This window comes from Oncorhynchus mykiss, chromosome 16 (genome assembly GCF_013265735.2).
Source record: "Oncorhynchus mykiss isolate Arlee chromosome 16, USDA_OmykA_1.1, whole genome shotgun sequence".
Taxonomy (NCBI): Eukaryota; Metazoa; Chordata; class Actinopteri; order Salmoniformes; family Salmonidae; genus Oncorhynchus; species Oncorhynchus mykiss.
This window is the reverse complement of record NC_048580.1, coordinates 68,492,848-68,511,197: the sequence shown is the minus strand read 5'-3', so window position 1 is coordinate 68,511,197 and position 18,350 is coordinate 68,492,848. Positions and strand designations below refer to the sequence as shown.

Genomic DNA, 18,350 nt, shown 5'->3' with positions numbered 1-18,350 from the left:
CCTGGCCTATCCACAGGGGTACCTGGCCTATCCACAGGTGGTACCTGGCCTATCCACAAGGGGTACCTGGCCTATCCACAGGGGGTATCTGGCCTATCCACAGGGGGTACCTGGCCTACCTACAGGGGGTACCTGGCCTATCCACAGGGGTACCTGGCCTATCCACAGGGGGTACCTGGCCTATCCACGGGGGTACCTGGCCTATCCACAGGGGGTACCTGGCCTATCCACAAGGGGTACCTGGCCTATCCACAGGGGGTATCTGGCCCATCCACAGGGGGTACCTGGCCTACCTACAGGGGGTACCTGGCCTACCTACAGGGGGTACCTGGCCTATCCACAGGGGGTATCTGGCCTATCCACAGGGGGTACCTGGCCTATCCACGGGGGTACCTGGCCCATCCACAGGGGGTACCTGGCCCATCCACAGGGGGTACCTGGCCTATTCACAGGGGGTACCTGGCCTATCCACAGGGTACCTGGCCTATCCACAGGGGATACCTGGCCTATCCACAGGGGTACCTGGCCTATCCACAGGGGGTACCTGGCCTATCCACAGGGGTACCTGGCCTATGCACAGGGGGTACCTGGCCCATCCACAGGGGTGCCTGGCCTATCCACAGGGGGTACCTGGCCTATCCACAGGGGGTATCTGGCCTATCCACAGGGGTACCTGGCCTATCCACAGGGGGTACCTGGCCTATCCACGGGGGTACCTGTCCTATCCACGGGGGTACCTGGCCTATCCACAGGGGGTACCTGGCCTATCCACAGGGGGTACCTGGCCTATCCACAGGGGTACCTGGCCTATCCACAGGGGGTACCTGGCCTATCCACAGGGGGTACCTGGCCCATCCACAGGGGTGCCTGGCCTATCCACAGGGGGTACCTGGCCTATCCACGGGGGTACCTGGCCTATCCACAGGGGGTACCTGGCCTATCCACAGGGGGTACCTGGCCTATCCACAGGGGGTACCTGGCCTATCCACGGGGGTACCTGTCCTATCCACGGGGGTACCTGGCCTATCCACAGGGGGTACCTGGCCTATCCACAGGGGGTACCTGGCCTATCCACAGGGGTACCTGGCCTATCCACAGGGGTACCTGGCCTATCCACAGGGGGTACCTGGCCCATCCACAGGGGTACCTGGCCTATCCACAAGGGGTACCTGGCCTATCCACAGGGGGTATCTGGCCTATCCACAGGGGGTACCTGGCCTACCTACAGGGGGTACCTGGCCTATCCACAGGTGTACCTGGCCTATCCACAGGGGGTACCTGGCCTATCCACGGGGGTACCTGGCCTATCCACAGGGTACCTGGCCTATCCACAGGGGGTACCTGGCCTATCCACAGGGGGTACCTGTCCTATCCACAGGGGTACCTGGCCTACCTACAGGGGGTACCTGGCCTATCCACAGGTGTACCTGGCCTATCCACAGGGGGTACCTGGCCTATCCACGGGGGTACCTGGCCTATCCACAGGGGTACCTGGCCTATCCACAGGGGGTACCTGGCCTATCCACAGAGGGTACCTGGCCTATCCACAGGGGTACCTGGCCTATCCACAGGGGGTACCTGGCCTATCCACAGGGGGTACCTGGCCTATCCACAGGGGGTACCTGGCCTACCTACAGGGGGTACCTGGCCTATCCACAGGGGTACCTGGCCTATCCACAGGGGGTACCTGGCCTATCCACGGGGGTACCTGGCCTATCCACAGGGTACCTGGCCTATCCACAGGGGGTACCTGGCCTATCCACAGGGGGTACCTGTCCTATCCACAGGGGTACCTGGCCTATCCACAGGGGGTACCTGGCCCATCCACAGGGGGTACCTGGTCTACCTACAGGGGGTACTTGAGAAGATCCATGAGACCATAGACTTACTGGTAAAATATACATGGGGTACTTCAGGGGTACTCTGGGCAGAGCAAAATTAATTTGATGGCACAGTAACAGAAACAGGTTGGGAACCACTGTCTTTACAGTATAGTACAATACCTACTGTAAACTATACTGTGAACGGATGAAATGAACACAACAGGTAAAGCAGTAGTACTGATCTAATGTCCATGTACTCTGTATTACGTATCAGTGACCAGGCATGAACACTGGACTTCTTGGACAAGCAGGTTTCTATTTACTCCATTTGATCTGGATGAATAATAATATATTACATCAAATCAAATGTTATTAGTCACATGATCCGAATACAGCAGGTGTAGTAGACCTTACAGTGTACTGCTGAATACAACAGGTGTAGTAGACCGTACAGTGTACTGCTGAATATAACAGGTGTAGTAGACCTTACAGTGTACTGCTGAATACAACAGGTGTAGTAGACCTTATAGTGTACTGCTGAATACAACAGGTGTAGTAGACCTTACAGTGTACTGCTGAATACAACAGGTGTAGTAGACCTTACAGTGTACTGCTGAATACAACAGGTGTAGTAGACCGTACAGTGTACTGCTGAATATAACAGGTGTAGTAGACCTTACAGTGTACTGCTGAATACAACAGGTGTAGTAGACCTTACAGTGTACTGCTGAATACAACAGGTGTAGTAGACCTTACAGTGTACTGCTGAATACAACAGGTGTAGTAGACCTTACAGTGTACTGCTGAATATAACAGGTATAGTAGACCTTACAGTGTACTGCTGAATACAACAGGTGTAGTAGACCTTACAGTGTACTGCTGAATATAACAGGTGTAGTAGACCTTACAGTGTACTGCTGAATACAACAGGTGTAGTAGACCGTACAGTGTACTGCTGAATATAACAGGTGTAGTAGACCTTACAGTGTACTGCTGAATACAACAGGTATAGTAGACCTTACAGTGTACTGCTGAATACAACAGGTGTAGTAGACCTTACAGTGTACTGCTGAATACAACAGGTGTAGTAGACCTTACAGTGTACTGCTGAATATAACAGGTGTAGTAGTCCTTACAGTGTACTGCTGAATACAACAGGTGTAGTAGACCTTACAGTGTACTGCTGAATATAACAGGTGTAGTAGACCTTACAGTGTACTGCTGAATACAACAGGTGTAGTAGACCTTACAGTGTACTGCTGAATATAACAGGTGTAGTAGACCTTACAGTGTACTGCTGAATACAACAGGTGTAGTAGACCTTACAGTGTACTGCTGAATACAACAGGTGTAGTAGACCTTACAGTGTACTGCTGAATACAACAGGTGTAGTAGACCTTACAGTGTACTGCTGAATACAACAGGTGTAGTAGACCGTACAGTGTACTGCTGAATACAACAGGTGTAGTAGACCTTACAGTGTACTGCTGAATATAACAGGTATAGTAGACCTTACAGTGTACTGCTGAATACAACAGGTGTAGTAGACCTTACAGTGTACTGCTGAATACAACAGGTGTAGTAGACCTTACCGTGTACTGCTGAATACAACAGGTGTAGTAGACCTTACAGTGTACTGCTGAATACAACAGGTGTAGTAGACCTTACAGTGTACTGCTGAATACAACAGGTGTAGTAGACCTTACAGTGTACTGCAGAATACAACAGGTGTAGTAGACCTTACAGTGTACTGCTGAATACAACAGGTGTAGGAGACCTTACAGTGTACTGCTGAATACAACAGGTGTAGTAGACCTTACAGTGTACTGCTGAATACAACAGGTGTAGTAGACCTTACAGTGTACTGCTGAATACAACAGGTGTAGTAGACCTTACAGTGTACTGCTGAATACAACAGGTGTAGTAGACCTTACAGTGTACTGCTGAATATAACAGGTGTAGTAGACCTTACAGTGTACTGCTGAATACAACAGGTGTAGTAGTCCTTACAGTGTACTGCTGAATACAACAGGTGTAGTAGACCTTACAGTGTACTGCTGAATACAACAGGTGTAGTAGACCTTACAGTGTACTGCTGAATACAACAGGTGTAGTAGACCTTACAGTGTACTGCTGAATACAACAGGTGTAGTAGACCTTACAGTGTACTGCTGAATACAACAGGTGTAGTAGACCTTATAGTGTACTGCTGAATATAACAGGTGTAGTAGACCTTACAGTGTACTGCTGAATACAACAGGTATAGTAGACCTTACAGTGTACTGCTGAATACAACAGGTGTAGTAGTCCTTACAGTGTACTGCTGAATACAACAGGTGTAGTAGACCTTACAGTGTACTGCTGAATACAACAGGTGTAGTAGACCTTACAGTGTACTGCTGAATACAACAGGTGTAGTAGACCTTACAGTGTACTGCTGAATACAACAGGTGTAGTAGACCTTACAGTGTACTGCTGAATACAACAGGTGTAGTAGACCTTACAGTGTACTGCTGAATACAACAGGTGTAGTAGACCTTACAGTGTACTGCTGAATACAACAGGTGTAGTAGACCGTACAGTGTACTGCTGAATACAACAGGTGTAGTAGACCTTACAGTGTACTGCTGAATATAACAGGTATAGTAGACCTTACAGTGTACTGCTGAATACAACAGGTGTAGTAGACCTTACAGTGTACTGCTGAATACAACAGGTGTAGTAGACCTTACCGTGTACTGCTGAATACAACAGGTGTAGTAGACCTTACAGTGTACTGCTGAATACAACAGGTGTAGTAGACCTTACAGTGTACTGCTGAATACAACAGGTGTAGTAGACCTTACAGTGTACTGCTGAATACAACAGGTGTAGTAGACCTTACAGTGTACTGCTGAATACAACAGGTATAGTAGACCTTACAGTGTACTGCTGAATACAACAGGTGTAGTAGACCTTACAGTGTACTGCTGAATACAACAGGTGTAGTAGACCTTACAGTGTACTGCTGAATACAACAGGTGTAGTAGACCTTACAGTGTACTGCTGAATACAACAGGTGTAGTAGACCTTACAGTGTACTGCTGAATACAACAGGTATAGTAGACCTTACAGTGTACTGCTGAATACAACAGGTGTAGTAGACCTTACAGTGTACTGCTGAATACAACAGGTGTAGTAGACCTTACAGTGTACTGCTGAATACAACAGGTGTAGTAGACCTTACAGTGTACTGCTGAATACAACAGGTGTAGTAGACCTTACAGTGTACTGCTGAATACAACAGGTGTAGTAGACCTTACAGTGTACTGCTGAATACAACAGGTGTAGTAGTCCTTACAGTGTACTGCTGAATATAACAGGTGTAGTAGACCTTACAGTGTACTGCTGAATACAACAGGTGTAGTAGACCTTACAGTGTACTGCTGAATATAACAGGTGTAGTAGACCTTACAGTGTACTGCTGAATACAACAGGTGTAGTAGACCTTACAGTGTACTGCTGAATACAACAGGTGTAGTAGACCTTACAGTGTACTGCTGAATACAACAGGTGTAGTAGACCTTATAGTGTACTGCTGAATACAACAGGTGTAGTAGACCTTACAGTGTACTGCTGAATACAACAGGTGTAGGAGACCTTACAGTGTACTGCTGAATACAACAGGTGTAGTAGACCTTACAGTGTACTGCTGAATACAACAGGTGTTGTAGACCTTACAGTGTACTGCTGAATACAACAGGTGTAGTAGACCTTACAGTGTACTGCTGAATACAACAGGTGTAGTAGACCTTACAGTGTACTGCTGAATATAACAGGTGTAGTAGACCTTACAGTGTACTGCTGAATACAACAGGTGTAGTAGACCTTACAGTGTACTGCTGAATACAACAGGTGTAGTAGACCTTACAGTGTACTGCTGAATACAACAGGTGTAGGAGACCTTACAGTGTACTGCTGAATACAACAGGTGTAGTAGACCTTACAGTGTACTGCTGAATACAACAGGTGTAGTAGACCTTACAGTGTACTGCTGAATACAACAGGTGTAGTAGACCTTACAGTGTACTGCTGAATACAACAGGTGTAGTAGACCTTACAGTGTACTGCTGAATACAACAGGTGTAGTAGTCCTTACAGTGTACTGCTGAATACAACAGGTGTAGTAGACCTTACAGCGTACTGCTAAATATAACAGGTGTAGTAGACCTTACAGTGTACTGCTGAATACAACAGGTGTAGTAGACCTTACAGTGTACTGCTGAATATAACAGGTGTAGTAGCCCTTACAGTGTACTGCTGAAAATAACAGGTGTAGTAGTCCTTACAGTGTACTGCTGAATACAACAGGTGTAGTAGTCCTTACAGCGTACTGCTGAATACAACAGGTGTAGTAGACCTTACAGTGTACTGCTGAATACAACAGGTGTAGTAGACCTTACAGTGTACTGCTGAATACAACAGGTGTAGTAGACCTTATAGTGTACTGCCGAATACAACAGGTGTAGTAGACCTTACAGTGTACTGCTGAATATAACAGGTGTAGTAGACCTTACAGTGTACTGCTGAATACAACAGGTGTAGTAGACCTTACAGTGTACTGCTGAATACAACAGGTGTAGTAGACCTTACAGTGTACTGCTGAATACAACAGGTGTAGTAGACCTTACCGTGAAATTCTTACTTACCAGCCCTTAACCAACAATGCAGTTAAATAAATACAGTTTAAGAAAGTTTCTAACCATGTTTGGCTCTCATGACAGGTGATGTTCATGAATATAACCTGATGAATATAACCTGAAGTACACCAGGCTTTGTGTCGGTGTCAGCAATCAGCGTGTCATCACAGTGGGATCACTGTCACTATGTCCAGGCTGATCAAACACCTGACACTGACATGCTGCACTGCAGACACTGTCTACTCAAACATGGAGAGAAACTTTATTCCAGTTTCAATAGGGACCTTTTCCACTGGCTGCAGGTCCAACAGCAGAGAGACTGACAGGCTGTATAATCTTTACCATACACACTGTCAGCCAGGCTCCAAGTGTAATACTCAACAGTACTCACACACTCTCACGCGCAAGGATGTACGTGCATGTGGGTGCACACACACTCAGACACACACACACACACACACACACACACACACACACACACACACACTCACTCTCTCTTCCTAACTCTCTCTCTCTCCCTATCTCTCTCTCTCCCCATCTCTCTCTCTCTCTCTCTCTTTCTCTCTCTCTCTCTCTCTCTCTCTCTCTCTCTCTCTCTCTCTCTCTGTGTCTCTCTGTGTCTCTCTGTGTCTCTCTGTGTCTCTCTGTCTCTTTCTCTCTCTCTCTCTCTCTCTCTCTCTCTCTCTCTCTCTCTCTCTCTCTCTCTCTCTCTCTCTGGGTAGCTGTCATGTGTGCTGGATAGAGTTGGAGGAGAGAAAGCCTGGGGCTCTATTATTCACAGAGGGAGAGAGAGAGAGGACCAGAGAGGTTGGAAAGGGAGAAACCAATGGAACGAGACAGAATACACACATATTTATCGCTGGATGTACTGCATGTTCACTGGGCCATGTGCCAAGCTTATATTTGAGAACACACCCGAGGATATTCGGCTGCTCCTAACAGATGTGGAATCAGCATTGCTAATAAAGGGGACACCATTTCAAACCTTCCATTAAGAATGCTCTAAAAAGAAAAGGTTCCTGGAGTTTCCTTTAGGGGTTCTTCAAATTGAAACTGTTGGGGAACCCCTCGTTATAAGTTCTTCAAATAACCTATTTTAATGGATCCTCAAAGAACCTTTCAGGGTTCCATTTAAAAAATTTAAACAAATTATTTAACCACGCTTTTTCTCACCAATTTCGTGGTATCCAATTGTTAGTAATTACTATCTTGTCTCATCGCTACAACTCCCGTACGGGCTCGGGAGAGGTGAAGGTCGAAAGCCATGCGTCCTCCGAAACACAACCCAACCAAGCCTCTACTGCTTCTTAACACAGCGAGCATCCTAACCCGGAAGCCAGCCGCACCAATATGTCAGAGGAAACACCGTGCACCTGGCGACCTGGTTAGCGCACACTGCGCCCGGCCTGCCACAGGAGTTGCTTGTGCACGATGAGACAAGGATATCCCTACCGGCCAAACCCTCCCTAACCCGGATGATGTTAGGCCAATTGTGCGTTGCCCCATGGACCTCCTGGTCGCGGCCGGCTGCGACAGAGCCCGATGCAGTGCCTTAGACCACTGCGCCACCGGGGAGGCCCTAAGGGCTTAATTTGTATTACCCCCCCCCCCCCCCATTATTATTATTATGAATATTCAAAACAATAACAGCAATAGTTTAGTTGTCAGTGTTTATTATGATTTTAGTGGAATAAAAAAATCCCAATATGAGGTAAACTCCCAGCAGAACCCCAAGTCCAATGTGTATATCCTCTGACGTGTTGATGTTAATGTGTTGATGCTCTCCGTATCCACAGCCAGAATGATTTAGCAGTGCATGGTGATCGAACAGGTTTCCTCTCCTATTCATCAGAGGTGCAGGGAGGGTGATGTCTGTGAATAAAACATGTTTCATTATACAGATGATCAACATAACATGCACTCAACAATATGCATACCTTGGTTTTTGTGGTGAATGGAAAAAACTTTTTTGATAATGGTTTTCATACACATACCTTGTCCAAAGTGTAAAGGCCTGTGGGATTTTCATTGACGAGGTAAGGGAGGAGGATGGTTCATGTGATCTCCATAACATACCAATACCTACTGACATAACTTTGTATGCCTCCTTGTCTGTATACCTGCAGACAGACACAAAAGTGTGCAGTTCAGCTAGCCTTTAACATATTATTATAGCCTCCAGTACATAGTCGTACCTCTTTGTTGATTGATTTCCATTGAGTTGTGTCCATTTTCTGTTTTAAAAAGATTTACACAAATATGAATAGATAGATGGTGTCATCAGAAAACCATTTAGATCATAATGGGGACAAACCTTAAGTTGAGATCTTTACATTTTTCAGTTAAGTGCCTGCACCTGCTGTCCTTTCAAATCCAAATGTTTCAGATGGGCAGTTAGGTTCCTGCAAGAACCCCCACCAATTAAGGAGGTTCCTCGATGAACCCCACCTCCTATGGGGTTCTTGGAAGAACCTTTTTGCTAGCCATTTTCAGCGCCAAGGTTCTTCAAAGATCTTTGAGGATCTTAGAAGAACCCTTGTTGATCCCCTAATTTTTAGAGTGCCAACACTTATTCCTTTTTTCTAACTGTTTCTCTCTCTCTTCACATCTCCTCTCATCCCTCCCACCCATTCTAACCTTTCATCTCTCCCTCTCTGTCATTCCTTCTCTCTCATGCCCTGCTGCCCACTCCCTTTGACCATCTCACCCTCCTCTCCTTCCACTCCTTCCTCTCCTCTCCTCCCTGGCAGGTGGGCGTCAGGGAAAGCTTCCTGTCACAGCCTTCGAGGCCTTTGACCTGGAAATGAAGAGTTGGACGCATTACCCCTGTATCCCCAGCCGCCGAGCCTTCGCCTGCTGTGCTGCCACCGAGCGGGGCTTCTTCAGTCTAGGAGGGCTCCAGCAGCCCTGCCCCCATAACTTCTACTCCAGACCTCACTTCGTCAGCACGGTGGAGGAGTACGACCCAGAACAGGGTAAGTCCCTTCAGTGCTACAGGTGCTCTACCCACATAACTAAATAAAACCCAGTATTGTTAAGTTGTTTTGTATCTCTATCAATACTCTCATTTAGTCAGTCCCACTATAGCTCCAATACTCTCATCCAGTCAGTCCTACCATAGCTTCAATACTCTCATTCAGTCAGTCCTACTATAGCTCCAATACTCTCATTCAGTCAGTCCTACTATAGCTTCAATACTCTCATTCAGTCAGTCCCACTATAGCTTCAATACTCTCATTCAGTTCCTCCTACTATAGCTCCAATACTCTCATTCAGTCCGTCCCCCTATAGCTCCAATACTCTCATTCAGTCAGTCCCACTGGTGAGCTGAACTCATTTGGCTCAACAAACTGTCTCCCCTTATAGAGCTATGCATGCATAATGTCCTCCATAAAAGCTAACACCAACCCTATAGACTCAAACACTGCCCTTACACACTGTAACACATTTAGCTTAGCATACATGATCGACCACCTTGATTCTGTCTTATGTAGCAACATTTGAAATTGTGTACTTTACATTGGATAAAAGCAGAGACTCAGAGCTACAACATGGTATATCACACACTGCATTTGAGGAACAACGGGAAAGTACTTCAGCTTTGAAATTTGATAAACTCGTAACCTCGCTTTTGATGAAAATGGCCTTTGAATGTTTTGGATGGACAAGATGGCACTGACAGAGATGGTCGCCTCACTTCAGGTCCTTAGGAAACTATGCAGTTGTTTGTTTTTTTATGTGTTATTTTCTGTATTATTTCTTACATTATTAGCCCAGGAAATCTCAAGTATTATTACATACAGCCAGGAAGAAATATTGGACATAAAAGCGATGACAACTTTACCAACATTATGACAAGGAATACATATTTCCAGAAGTGGATCCTTTGTTCAGACCTTCACCCTGTACATGGGATCTTATCCCAGAGGCCGACCCAGAACATGAGGTCACCGCAGGAGAGGCAGACGGAGCGGCCCACTGGTCAGACTCAGAAGGCGAACACACCATCCACCGCTTAATTTTGTTCACATGACCTAGAATTCCTTACAATCAAATGCATTATCTTCCAAGATAATTATCTTCGATTATAGTCACATCTGTGTAGATCCCCCCCAAGCATATACCTCGTCGGCCCTAAAAAACACTTAACTGGACTATGTAAACTGGAAACCATACATCCTGAGGTTGCATTTATTGTAGCTGGGGATTTTAACAAAGATAACCTGAGAACATGACTTCCTAAATTCTGTCGGCATATCGAATGCACAACACGGGCTGCTAGCATTCTGGATCAATGCTACTCTTAACTTCCGCGATGCATACAAAGCACTCCCCCACCCTGCCTTTGGGAAATCTGACCATAACTCCATTTTGTTGCTCTCAGCCTATAGACAGAAACTTAAACAGGAAATGCCCATGCTCTGGTTTGTCCAACGCTGGTCTGACCAATCGGATTCCACGCTTCAGGATTGCTTCGATCATGTGGACTGGGATATGTTCCAGATAGCCTCAGACAACACCATTGATATTTACGCTGACTGTGAGTGAGTTTATTAGCAAGTGCATCGGAGATTGTGTACCCACTGTGACTATTAAAACATTTCCTAACCAGAAACCCTGCATTAATGGCAGCATTCACGCAAAACTTTTAACTTTTTTAGGATAGGCATTCAGAATTTTGGATGAAAAGTGTGCCAAAAGTAAACTGCCTGCTACTCAGGCCCAGAAGTTAGGATATGTATAAAGTTTCCAAAACTGTTGAAATAACGTCTGTGAGTATAACATAACTGATATGTCAGGCAAAAACCTGAGGAAAATCCATCCAGGAAGTGCTATTATTTTGAAATATGAAAGCATATCCACCATTTAAAGGGATTGGACCCAGATTCCGTTCCCTGTGGCTTCCACTAGTTGTGAACAGTCTTTAGACATTGTTTCAGGTTTTTATTCTGAAAAATGAGTGAGAATGACCACATTGAGTGAGTTGACTCTGGGATGTCCCCAGAGCTTTTTGCTGCGCACGCCCGAGAGCGCGCCATTCTTGTTTTTCTTTTATATTGACGACGCTATTGTCCGGTTGAAATATTATCGATTATTTAGGCTAAAAACAACCCAATGAATGATGAAACATCGTTTGACATGTTTCTACAAACTTTACAGATACTACTTGTGACAGCATTTGAGCCACTGGATTACTGAGCAAAATTGAGGTTTTTGGATATAAAGAGGGACTTTATCGAACAAAACAAACATTTATTGTGTAACTGGGAGTCTTGTGACTGCAACCATACGAAGATCATCAAAGGTAAGTGATACATTTTATTGCAATTTCTGACTTTTGTGACTAATCTACTTGGCTGCTAACTGTTTGTAATGTTTTGTGAGCTGAGCGCTGTCCTCGGATAATCGCATGGTTTTCTTTCACGGTAAAGCCTCAGGCGGCGGCTGGATTAACAACAAGTTAAGCTTTATTTTGATGTATTGCACTTGTGATTTCATGAAAGTTAAATATTTATAGCCATTTACTTTGAATTTGGCACTCTGCAATTTCACCGGAAGTTGTCGAGTTGGGATGCTAGTATCCCACTGATCCATGAGATGTTTTAATCAGGGCAAGGCGACTGGAAACTTGACCAAATACAAACAGTGCAGCCATTCCCTCCACAAGTTAATCAAACAAGCAAAGCGTCAGTATAGAAACAAAGTAGAGTCGGATTTCAAAGGCTCAAACAGTATGTTGCAGGGTCTACAGTCAATCACGGATTACAAAAAGAAAACCAGCCCCATCGCAGACATCAACGTCTTGCTCCCAGACAAGTTAAAGAACTTCTTTGCTCGTTTGAGGACAATACAGTGCCACTGACATGGCCCGCTACCAAAGCCTGTGGGCTCTCCTTCTCCATGGCCGACATGAGTGAGACATTTAAACATGTTAACCCTCGCAAGGCTGCCAGCCCAGACGGCATCCCTAGCTGTGTCCTCAGAGCATGCGCAGACCTGCTGGCTGGTGTGTTTACGGACATATTCAATCAATCCCTATCCCAGTCTGTTGTCCCAACATTCTTCAAGATGGTCACCACTGTTCCTGTTCCCAAGAAAGCTAAGGTAACTGAACTAAATGAATATCGTCCCATTGCACTCACTTCTGTCAACTTGAAGTGCTTTGAGAGGAGCATATCAAGGAGCATATCACCTCCACCCTATGTGATACCCTAGACCCACTCCAATTTTCTTACTGCCCCAATAGGTCCACTGACTATGCAATCGCCACCCCACTGTACACTGCCCTATCCCATCTGGACAAGAGGAATACCTATGTACGAATGGTGTTCATTGACTACAGCTCAGCATTTAATACCATAGTACTCTCCAAACTCGTCATGAAGCTCGAGACCCTAGGTCTCGACCCCGCCCTGTGCATCTGTGTCCTGGACTTTCTGACGGCCGCCCCCAGGTGGTGAAAGTAGGAAACAACATCTCCACCAACACCCACAAGGGTGCGTTCTCAGCCCTCTCCTGTGCTCCATTTTCACCCATGACTGCGTGGCCATGCACAATTCCAACTCAATCATCAAGTTTGCAGACGACACCACTGTGGTAGGCTTGATTACCAACAACAACGAGACAGCCTACAGGGAGGAGGTGAGGGCCCTCGGAGTGTGGTGTCAGGAATATAACCTCTCCCTCAACGTCAACAAAACAAAGGAGATGATCGTGGACTTCTGGAAACAGCAGAGGGAGCACCCCCCTCCACATCGACGGGACGTAGTGGAGAAGGTGGAAAGTTCCTCGGCGTACACATCACGGACAAACTGAAATGGTCCACCCACACAGACAGCGGGGTGAAGAAGGCGCAACAGCAACAGCGCCTCTTCAACCTCAGGAGGCTGAAGAAATGTGGCTTGTCACCTAAAACACTCACACACAATCGAGAGCATCCTTTCGGGCTGTATCACCGCCTGGTACGGCAACTGTACCACCCTCAACCGCAAGGCTCTCCAGAGGGTGGTGTGGTCTGCACAACGCATCACCTGGGGCAGACTACCTGCCCTCCAGGACACCGACAGCACCCGATGTCACAAGAAGGCCAAAAAGATCATCAAGGACAACAACCACCCGAGCCACTGCCTGTTCACCCCAATATCATCCAGAAGGCGAGGTCAGTACAGGTGCATCAAAGCTGGGACCGAGAGACTGAAAAACAGCTTCTATCTCAAGGCCATCAGACTGTTAAACAGCCGTCACTAACATAGAGAGGCTGCTGCCAACATACAGACTCAAGTCTCTGGTAAATAGTCTCTAATAAATGGACTTAATAAAGGTATCACTAGTCACCTTGAATAATGTCACTTTAATAATGTTTACATATCCTACGTTACTCATCTCTTATGTCTATACTGTCCTATACCATCTACTGCATCTTGCCTATGCCGTTCGGCCATTGCTCATCCATATACTGTACAGGTATTTATTTATACGTACATATTCTCATTCATCCCTTACATTTGTGTGTATAAGGTAGTTGTGATTTTTTTTTTATTACTTGTTAGATATTACTGCATTGTCGGAACTAGAAGCACACGCATTTTGCTACACTCACATTAACATCTGCTAACCATGTGTATGTGACAAATACAATTGGATTTGATTTGATACCTACTTCTTTGTCTACACCCATTCAGTATCGTTCACACACTCTTAAGCTTTAGCCCCACCCATCTCTTTAAGGGTTGATCCGAGTGTTCTGTCCTAACAACAGCAATCAAGCACCCAAGCTAACTGGCTAACATTGGCTAACTACTTCCAGACTCACGGACCATTTTACCCGCCCTAGCAGAGCTGGTTAGGCTGTTTTTATGTCATCCAGAATGTGCTGCTGGCACCAATTTACGCTTTTTTGCCAATGTTTTCTGACACCGGCCATATTCAACCGGTGTTGAGCGTTCGTAAATTTGTCTGTTATTCTGCGCTCTGCCAGACTCAGATGAGAGTGCTCTGAAATCGGAGTAGATAGCCAGAGCGAATTTACCAGCTACGTCTATCAACAGTTGTTGCAGTGACGTTCTATTGAAATGGTTAGTTTGATAGTGTCTTTTGCTAAGACATGTAGCTAGCTAGCTAAACAATGAACAATAATCCCAACTCATGACATTACTACCCTACATGAGCTAACATTAGGCTATAACTAGCTAGCTAGTCTATCTTACATCATGGATGGACGCTTCTCCCTGTCACGGATGCCATGGTTGCCCTTAGTTTGAAGATGTAATCCGGAGCCAGGTGTTTTTTAGCCATCTCCTTAGCTGTCATACTCTAATTCCACTGATTTCAAAACTCGGTCCTTCAGAAAGTGGAGAGCAACACTTACACAGTTCTACTAAGCAAAATATTTTTTTTTTTTAAAGCTGTGGTTAGAAAGGATTACCTACACATACTGACCAACTCATATTATAGACAGAAGCGCGTTATATGGCAGACCAATCCGAACTCATCTCTCGGTGTCACGTTCTGACCTTACTTCTTTTATTATGTCTTTGTTTTAGTATGGTCAGGGCGTGAGTTGGGTGGGTTGTCTATGTTTGTTTTTCTATGTTGTGTTTTGCGTTTGGCCTGGTTTGGTTCTCAGTCAGAGGCAGGTGTCGTTAGTTGTCTCTGATTGAGAATCATACTTAGGTAGCCTTTTTTCACCTGTGTTTCGTGGGTGATTATTTTCTGTTCTGTGTTTTGTATTTCACCGTTCAGGACTGTTTCATTTCTGTTTTTGTTTTGTGTTCATATAATAAATACAATATGGACGCTTACCACGCGCGCATTGGTCCTCCGATTCTTCTTACTACTCATCAGAAGAAGAGGAGGACGAGAATCGTTACACTCGGCATGTCCAGCCCACTCATTATCTCAGCCAATCATGGCTAGCGGGAAGGTTGCTGACTTTTTCTGTGGCTAAACCAACTAGGCTCGTAATTTAACAATTATATTTTGTATTTATAGATGGCGTACAAGTTTGCTATTAAGGCACATGAAAGTTCACATGTTCCAGAAGGCATTTCTGCCCCAAAAACATATTTTGATAGGGGGAAAAAAGTTCATGTTCAAATGGCTCTCCTGTGAAGTAGTGACCCGTGACATACGCCTGGTTTCCTGAAACGGGTCACATCCTAACACATTCTTCCTCAGAAAACACTTCTGTATCTTCCCCATTCTTTTTGAAACCACATCGTTGTTTCAGGCCGGGGTGGGTTGTAATGGGGGTTGTTACTGATTCAGAGAGCCATGGAATAGGGTCCCAATCCCATGCTTTCCTACTGCAGCTTCCTGGTAGACTGATACAGATGAGGCATGGTTGCATTTAGTATTCCAGAGCTGTGCTGTGTATGATTCACCATCCATTTCTGGATTAAGCCCAGTGAGCACGAGTTACCTTTCACCTCGGGGTGTGTGTGTGTGTGTGTGTGTGTGTGTGTGTGTGTGTGTGTGTGTGTGTGTGTGTGTGTGTGTGTGTGTGTGTGTGTGTGTGTGTGTGTGTGTGTGTGTGTGTGTGTGTGTCATCTTGTGTGCGTGGGTATGTGTGGTCAAGGGGAATCTTTTCCTCCATCCATATTAACGTTAAATTCTATAACTCCCCGCTGTGCCTGTCAGGTCTTGATAAAATACATTTTAATATATAGTCTTTTCAGTTGCTGAAATCAAAAGCCAGATGAGTTTAGTGTAACCCCTACATTTAATTTGGTTGGCTTTTGAAGATAATGATATTTCTTTCTGAATAACAAAGCAATCCCGAGCTGTTCACGGTTAAGGAACGTGTTGTGTGTACTTTATGGGCGAGGGACTTTGTGCTTCGCACGTTATCTCTCTCCCACTCATTTCCTTTCCAGTCATTGCGTTCCTGGACCTGGGACACGGTGGCGAAGAGATAGCAGATGACCGCTAATGGAATAGCGGCACAAAAGCCCAGTTAAAAGAACTGCATTTATGTTCAATCTCCCTCAGACAGAGCCTTGTCGGATAGCCATGAACGCGTCAATTCCGATGCAGTATTTGACAAATGCTTCCTACAGCTGTCATAATGTACAGTATTCTGTTGGTTGTACACATGTCATGGAGTTTCATATTTGAGTCCAATACATTAGGGCTGGGTTATAGTCTCATTTATATTAAGCAAAAGGCAGCTTTTTATTTATTATTATGCTTTACATCCTCAAATGTTTTAAGATAATTTGCATGTTAATGTTCCATCATGAAGATTCACGGCTGCACAAGGCAGGACAGCGTGCCTAGTTAATGGAAACTATTGTGCCCCCCTCTCTCTCTCTCTCTCTGTGTGTGTGTGTGTGTGTGTGTGTGTGTGTGTGTGTGAGAGAGAGTGAGAGAGAGAGTGAGTGAGTGAGTGAGTGAGTGAGTGAGTGAGTGAGTGAGAGAGAGAGAGAGAGAGAGAGAGAGAGAGAGAGAGAGAGAGAGAGAGAGAGAGAGAGAGAGAGAGAGAGAGAGAGAGGCAGCATCTTACGAGTTCCAACCCAACTTTGCTATTTAGTTTATCTTTATTATTGTCACATTTGACCGCCAAGCACTTCCGGACATCAGATCGACAGTTACTGACCTCCATTTTCATTTAAAATCTGAATCCAACTCAGCTGTTCTCTTGTTCATACCACAACCCAGTCCTTTGATTCATGGGCTACCAAAAATATTCAGGCGTCGACGCGATAGATGTGTCGGCATCCTGGTGAGATTGAGACGAAGAGAAAACCCGACCGGCACTCCTCTTCATTCTACAGGAAAATGTTCAGTCACTGGAGAATAAGATGGATGAGCTTTGTTCAAGAGTCTCCTATCAGACAGACTTGAAAAGCTACAATGTTATCTGCCTTGCAGAGAGGTGGCATGGAGGACTTTATGTATGTAGAACTCAGTGGTTTCTCCATGCAGCGGCACGATCAGGCAAGTCCAAAGGGGGACTGTGCCTCTTTATAAACAACAACTGGCAGACTCTTTTATCTACCAAGAGAGTTCTGTTTTGTAGTTATCACAGTTGTCTACATCCCTCCACAAGCCAACACCACTTTGGCACTCAATGAACTGTACGGGGTCATAAACAAACAAGAAACCACTCACTCACAGGCAGCTTTTCTGGTGGGTGGAGACTTTCATGTGGGGAGACTTAACACAGTTCTACCTCACTTTTACCATCACGTCTCCTGCACCACTAGTGGTGTTAAGAACTCTAGACAAAACTTTTATTCTACACGCAGAAACACACACAAGGTGCTCCCGTTGGCAAATCTTACGAAGACTCTATTCTCCTGCTTCCTGTTTACAAACAATAGCTCAAACAGGAAGTACTAATGACACGCTCAATACAGAAGTGGTCCTTTGAAACAAGAGTACAAGGACTGTTTTACTAGTACAGACTAGGATGTGTTCCGGGATTCATCCGATAGCATTGAGGAGTTTACCACATCAGTCACGGGCCTCATCAATAAGTGCATAGACAAAGTCGTCCCCACAAGTGACTATAAGAACATATCCAAACCAAAAAACATGGATTACAGGCAATATCCCCACTGGGCAAATTTGCATTTGCCCAGTGGGGATATTGCCTGTAGGCATGGGAAATGATTTTCCATGGAGGGCCACATTAAAATATATTTTGCCGTCGCGGGCCAGAAACATATTACAGGATTATACATCATGTGTATGACTGTGTTGACAGATATATCTACTGTAAATCACATCCAGATATGCTACTTATTTAACTTTTTTAACATGCACAAAAATAAACCACATCCATGTTCTCCTTTTGGAAGGTATTTTCATTATTAAACATGTATTGAACTACACGGAGGGAAAA

The 18,350-nt window shown here is 45.3% G+C and overlaps 1 protein-coding gene across 2 annotated transcripts in view; it reads left to right on the top strand.

Annotated features, from left to right (window-relative positions):
• LOC110491167 (kelch domain-containing protein 8B) overlaps positions 1 to 18,350 on the top strand; it is a 175,931-nt gene that overhangs the window by 109,016 nt on the left and 48,565 nt on the right. For both annotated transcript variants that reach the window (XR_005036607.1, XM_036947644.1), the window contains exon 3: positions 9,253 to 9,477. Coding sequence is in view for 1 of the 2 variants with exons in the window: in XM_036947644.1 (XP_036803539.1) it covers positions 9,253 to 9,477 (225 nt within the window). In the remaining variant the exon portion in view is untranslated. The remainder of the gene's footprint in view (positions 1 to 9,252; positions 9,478 to 18,350) is intronic.